Source organism: Ochotona princeps, chromosome 12 (assembly GCF_030435755.1).
Source record: "Ochotona princeps isolate mOchPri1 chromosome 12, mOchPri1.hap1, whole genome shotgun sequence".
NCBI lineage: Eukaryota > Metazoa > Chordata > Mammalia > Lagomorpha > Ochotonidae > Ochotona > Ochotona princeps.
The window spans coordinates 63580262-63587229 of record NC_080843.1 but is presented as its reverse complement, the minus strand read 5'-3'; the positions used below and the strand labels follow the sequence as shown (position 1 = coordinate 63587229).

At 51.3% G+C, this 6968-nt stretch overlaps 1 protein-coding gene across 1 annotated transcript; it reads right to left on the bottom strand.

Annotated features, from left to right (window-relative positions):
- Window positions 1-1406: 1406 nt before the first annotated feature.
- GPR12 (G protein-coupled receptor 12) lies at window positions 1407-2723 on the bottom strand. Its single transcript, XM_004577571.2, has one exon. It carries the CDS (start codon window positions 2652-2654, stop codon window positions 1647-1649), a length of 1008 nt encoding a protein of 335 aa, XP_004577628.2. The 5' UTR covers window positions 2655-2723; the 3' UTR covers window positions 1407-1646.
- Between the last annotated feature and the right edge of the window lie 4245 nt (window positions 2724-6968).

Genomic DNA, 6968 nt, shown 5'->3' with positions numbered 1-6968 from the left:
AGATTCAAGTACAGAACTGATACACACGCATGCTACATCAGAGAAATCTTTGGATGGATTTAGGCTATCAGAATGTTCCTGTGACAATATGGGCATAACATTGGGGCAGATCAATGAGATTAATCTCACAGAAGCCATCCTCTCAAACACCCCAAACTGTGGTCTTGCTGTCTTCCAAACAGGCTAAGCTGAGGTGCTGGCCACTGGTTGGTTAGACACAGGTAGAAATCCACAACAAACAGAGGGAAGGTGCCTGGGTCTGCATCTGTCTGCACTAACAGAAAGGACACTCAGCCACAGTGGGTTTTGCAGTATTGTTTAAAATCAGTTCCTATGCATAATTTTCTGACTGTATCTTCCTTCTCTGAAAATAGGCAATATAGTTCTCCTTGCATGTAAGTCATTTTTTGATGCAAAGATGGCAAAGAAATCCAAATGCAACTTTTAATGAGCAACCACACAGGCATTCTGCCTATGAACTTACAGGTTATCGTGGCCAGATGTAACAGGCACATTTGTGTGTGCTGTACACTCACAAATCTACTCATTACAATGGGAGAAGGCCTGTTTTAAATGCAGTTTGCACCACAGGCAGTGTGGACTGAGAAAGCCTGGTCTACAGTGTTTTAATTCTGTGAGTCTCAGTCAAGAATGACTATATTCTATTCTTAGACAGAGGGAGATAGGAAAGGTGATGTCTCACTGTTTCATGACATTGTCATATAAATTTTTGTTTCAGAATGTATTGAAACAAACTGAATTGTCTTTCAGTAGATATTATTGATAGTTTTCTTTTCCTGAAAAGAATCAGACTGAAGCTCAAGAAACCAAATGATTGATCTCATCATGTTTTAGTTCACATGAAAATCAAAGAGTACTTCGTGATTTATCTTGGGAAGCGTTTCTTGAAAAACGACCCCTTTAATTCTAGATTTGCATGGCAACATTCAACATGAGTGATCTCACGAACACAGACAACCACGCAGAACGAGTTGCAGCATTTATAGAAATACCAGAATAATTCATCTGCACAGTAATTGCTGGAAAGAAAGAATGAGTAGGAATAGGCTCCTGGTTTCAGTCCTGCGACTTAATGCTGAGTCCCTGTCAACCAAGGCAAGTTCCTCCCTTATGTAAACTATCTTCACTGACTTCAAAGAGATCAGATTTTGTAATATACACCATGCAGCCTTTAAAATCTACTTTGATTTTTTTTCAAAAGACTGGAAAAAGTAATTCCTTCTTCATTTTCTTTAATAACTCAGATTTATTTTAAACTCCAGACTTAAAAAAAAAAAACAACACTCAGGGACTCACATGTTTTACATCATGACCATGATGTATCATTTTCTCTTTCAACCTTTCCAAATGAAACATAAAACAAATCTTCTGTCCTCTAACAAAATAATATTGAGTAAGGAACTCAACCATTTTTTTTCTTAAGAAAAGGTGAAAACAGTGGTAACCATATTTTCCCGCTTCAATCACTTAACTCATCCAACAGAGGTGACTGCTTCCCAAATGCCCTGAGCTGTAGCTCGAGAAAGACTCCAGTGCTAGGAATGTAGGAGAGCAAGTCAGCCTTGTGGCGCGACATGGGAAGCCAGGGTCAGTTCAGCATCCTCCCAGAGGTGACAGGTGGCTGGCTACACGTCACTGGGTGACCGCACTCGCTGGGACAGGCTGGGCGGGATGCAGCCGCAGCAAACCAGGCAGAGCGCTTTCTGGATCTCCTGGTTTCTGAATGCATAGATGACGGGATTGATAATGGAGTTGTAGGTGGCAGGCAGCAGGGTGGCATAGGTGTAGATGGACGGGTAGGTGTAATCGGCTATCAAGGAGTAGAGGGTGAAGGGCATCCAGCAGGCGGCAAAGGTTCCCAGGATGATGGCCAGCGTGGAGACCCCTTTGCGCGTGGTGACGTAGTGTGACGTAGCCAGGAAGTGGTGCTGCAGGGCTATCTGGTGGGCGTGCCTCATCACAATCTTACAGATCTGGACATAGAGCTGAAGCATGAGTGCGAACATGAAGAGGAAGGAAACGGACAGGATGGCAGCATTGTTCTTGGTGAGAGGTCTGACCACGCTGCAGGTGGACTCGTCCCGCAGGCAGTTCCAGCCCAGGATCGGCAGCAGCCCTAGGCATATGGACGTGCCCCAGAGCATGACGAGCATGGCATAGGTGAAGGTGACGGTCCTCTCCGAGTGGTAGGTGAGGGCATAGTACAGGGAGAGGTAGCGGTCCACAGTGATAGCCAGCAAACTGCACACGGAGGCGGAGAAAGAGGCAACAATCAGCCCGATCGTGACCAGCTTGGTGGCATCCGACTGCAGCAGGTAGGCAAACACGAAGTTGATGATGAGTCCGAGGCCCGCCAGCAGGTCCGCCAGAGCCAGGCTGCCTATCAGCAGGAACATGGGCGCTCGCAGGCTGGGGTTGTGGAAGATGATAAGGACCACAATGGCATTCTCACAGGAGATGAGCGTTCCCGAAGTGCACAGGACAATGTCCCAGGGGTTGACCACCAGCTCGGGCTCCGGCTCTACAGCGGGAACCTGCGAGGAGGAGGCAGCCGTCGAGACGTTCTCTGGGGCACTGGCATCTATATAATCCTGAGGCAGTCCGCTTACATTGACCTTCAGGTCTTCATTCATTTTAACCCCTGTCCTCTTCAATGAAAAGACAGGCCTTTTAATGTTTGGGTACAGCAGGGCAAAACTCTGAGATCATGCAACACACACACACACACACCCCACAGCCCCTGCTCATACACCACCACCCAAGGCCAGGAGCTCTTGCAACAGCACATTGTGGTGGAATAAAACAAAAGCTGAAGTTTCTGTAGCGGACCCCCATAACAGCAATGCCCTTTGGCCTGGAGCGGGAAGGCACAAGCAGGATTCTCCGCCTCGGCGAGCGACAGCCAGCCAGGAGTGGAATCGAACCCCGCGCGCGGCGCGCTGGGGCTGGACATGTCGACATCACCTCTCGCGAGCCGAGCACCAAGTGTAGGGCATCTGGGCTGCTGCCCACGGGACCATGCGGCGGCCGCGAGTCGCGCGCGCATGGCAGCCATCCTCAATGGAATATTTTAGTCGCCCATTTCCACCGAGCACCCACCCTCCAAATTCCCTCCCTGGTGCGTGCACACACACAGACACACACTCATCCCCTCTCCTTCCCCCGACAGAAAAATGAGCGGATTCCAGATGCCCCCTGTATCACGGACAGTCAGGGAAAGCCACAAAAGACAGATGTGAGCCGTGAAGTGCGGAGACAGACAGACAAGCAGGTGGACGCCCATGCACTGCCGCCGCGCCCCTCGCGGTTGGGGGCTGGCATCAGACACCAGGAAGGACAAGACAGAACGAGGGGGGACGGACCGCTTGCGGGACCGGAGACGCGAAGGGTGTCATCAAGGGGGTCACCTTGGCGCGCCCAAGCCGGGAAGGGGGGGGGCTTCGTCCGGTGCTTCCGAAGCTAGCAGGCTACTCTTGTCGCATGTCTGCGCCGGTGCCCGCGGCGACGAGGGGCGGCGGCCCGGTTCGGGAGGGGCCCGGGAGGGCGCGGGGCGTGCGCTCGGCGGCAGGTGAGCGCCGCGGCTGCAGGTGAGCAGCGGGCTCGGCTGGCGCGCGGGGCTCTGCCCGCCTGGCCCGCACGCTCCTCGCCCGCGCGCGCGCGCCCCCGCCCTCGTACCGCGCGCTCCCGCCCGCGGGAGCCCCGGGAGGCCGCGCGCGGCCCACGCAGGCCAGGGTCTGCGCGGGACTAGGGAGGGCAAGGGCGACCCTGGAGCCCAGGGGATGCGCTGTCACCCTGCCCTACCTGCAGCTGCCTGCATCCGACCCCAGCTAATGGCCAGATACTGGCACACTGGCACCCTGGCGGGGCAACGGAGCGCACCCTGAAAACCCCGCGACCTAGTTTGTTCCTGAGTCTTTGGAGAGCGGCTTCTCCTCGCCTTTTTCTAAATTGTTGCATTCAGGGCCGAAAGAATTGTTTCAGCATCAGCAACTGGGGTGGGTGGGCAGATGAAGAAGGTGGATGGTTAGAACAGAGAAAGGCTTGCCTGCTGGGGCAGATCTCCCTCTGCCACACCAGGAGGGGGCCGCATGTCTGGCCTGTATCCTGGGGCTGGTTCAGTGTCACTGGTCCTAGGAGTGCTTGCTGGCCTGAGGGTGCTGCTGTGAGGTGGATGACCACGACCATTGCTAAATTGCACTTACTGAGAGCACTTTGAGCTGCGTTTATTTATTTTTATTTTCTTAAAATAATCTTACATAGTTGACTAGGGTACAAAGGGTCAAGGGCTACAGGAAAGTGGGTAAGACCATTGTTTCCACACTAATATCATCATTTTTTCCCTGTATCTGGGGTCAGGGGAGAAACAAAGGGAGAAACCCCACCCAGCCTCCCACCCGTCCCAGATCCCCGATGTGGGGACGCTCCGAGGGTTCTGCTCAAGCAGTTTTGATGGTTCAACAGTTCTGAATTGCTGCCAATCTCGCCGTTCCAATCTCTTCATGGTTGGGGTTTATGAGATCTGCAGTTCAGTTGGAGGAATCTCCAAAGAAACTTCGTCTGAGGTGATCCCAGACCTGATTCTTGTGTGTGCTTGCCGGTACAGAGTCCAGCACCGTCCATCTCCCCAGTCAGCTTATGCACATGCTGGTCGTTGCAATTGCTGGGTCAGTTCTGTTTCCAGCCCTGTCTTCCACGTGAACCCATGGTGTTGCAGTCCAGCCCGATCCTGCCCACTTCATACTTGGCCCTCAGACAAACCAGTGGGAGCTGCAGCCTGGTCTGGGCAACTCCCCATAACCCCACCAGGCCTGCTCCCTACCCTGGTTCCCATGCTTGCCACTATGTACCGCAGACTTGTTCAGTCTGTCCCACATCCCATTTAGCTCTCATGCATGTCAATGGGCATTGAAGCCTAGCTCAACCCAACCAACCCTACATCCAGCCCACACACATATTGGCAGGTGCCTTTCTGTCTAGCCACTTCTGCCCCGTCCTGGTTTTCGTGCTCTCCAGTGGGAATGATAACCCAAGAGGGAGGTGCCCACTATTTCCCTACTAAGCCATTCCCACTCCCAGATTATGCACTTTCCAGGTGGTTCTGGAGTTTAACTTGACAGAATTAACCACCAGTACCAGTTTCTGCCAGCTGATGCTGCGGCAAAGCCCAGCCAATCCTCACCCATTCTGATTTTTGCTTGCACCAGTCGAACAGTCAGCCCAACCTGGCTTTTCCCTGATCTAGCTCACATGAGGCCCACACTGGTCTGGTCAGCCCCACTCCCAACTCACTCTCTCCAGTGGGAGTGGTTGTTCAGCAGGGGAGCCCACATTCCCCCTGCCAGCTTTGCCCCTCCTTCCCTGGTTATCATGTGTGCTGTTTAGGCGCTGCAGTCACATCTGGTACGGCTCACCTCACCTTGGCGTTCCACACTGTGCACGGGTTTGTGTCATGACCAAACCTGGCCTGACCCACACTCTGTTCTGGTGCTTAGATTTGCCAGTGGGTGATGCAAACTGGTTCAGGTCTGCCCCTGACATATGCCAAATGTGTGCCGGTGGGCATCTTTATCTGGCTTGGTCTGAGTTGCTCCCTATTGTGGTTTTTGTGCTCACCTGCAGGGACTGTGTCCCGACAGAGGAGTTACCTAAGCTCCTCCATCAGAACCTCTCCCTATTCCAGATCTTGCACATATTGGTGGGTCCATGGGCCAGCCCTCCTTGCTGGCCTTCATTCCTCCATCTAACCAATTATAGCTGTCCCTCTCCTGGGCTAATCATGATAATGTCTCATTTTACAGCCTATAAAAACCCTAGACAGCCAGCCCTTGGTGGCTGTCTCCTCAGGGACGTCTGCTGGCATTGCTGGGACAGTTGCTTGGGTTTCTTTTTCTTTTTGTTTTTGCTTTACCTTCGTTGATTTCTTTGAACCACTTGTGCTTTACACAAGCTTACTTGTCTGTGTTCCCTATTCTTCCTGGAAACAAGCCTGGCAGAGAATAAGTGTTGTCATCAGCACAGTCTCCTGCAGCTCCACCCTGCAGCAGCCTCAAAAACTCCGGAGCTTGCATCCCCAGAGGCAGGACTTCTGAGACTCTCTTGTGAGCACCTGGCCTGCAAAGCAGCGACTTGAGGGGGGGGTGTCGGGGTGAGGGGAGAGGATGTCCAATTGCTGTGCTTGCAACCCCTTTCCTCATGGATGCTGATGCTCTGGTGTGCAGCTCCCACTGTGAGCAGTAAGGTTCCGTAGTGTTTTAAGAGCCACTGAGAGATGGTTATGGTGGAGAGACATAGGCCCGCCACCCAAGAACTGTGCCAGACAAAACCTGTGCGATATGACCTCTCCACTCGCAAGTAAAGTCTGGTGGTGACACACGCAGAACCCAACAATAATAACAGCAGCAATTGCTGTAGTGAGAGGCTCACATCTCTGCTCAATTTCAGTGGGATGACGCACAACGTTTTTTTTACAACAGAACAGGGAAAAGTGAACAGTTGCTTACTATGCATATAGCAGTTTCAGTGTAATGTACTTCAACCTACCTGCAGGTGTAGGGTCGGGGCTAATTAGCAACATCGAGATGGGTCCTGACCTCCCAAAGCTTAGAGAGGTGGCATTCTCTCCACCATTTAATGTGTTTGGAAAATAAGCGAGAGAGAGAGAGAAAAAAAGACCTGAACGTTGGAGAAGAGAAAAATGGTGTTGAGATAAATTTCAAAGGTACATATATATTTTTAAAAAATCATTTTATGCAATTTTCATTTTAAACAACAGTATTTGAAAAGCAAAGTTAATTTACTTATTTATTTTTAACTATTTTACTCCGGTAATCTTTACATAGTTGATTAGGGCACAAAGGGTCAAGGGCTACAGGAAAGTGGGTAAAATCATTGTTTCCACAGTTTTTTTCTGTATCTGGAGTAAGGAGGGAGATAAAAGGAGAAGCCCC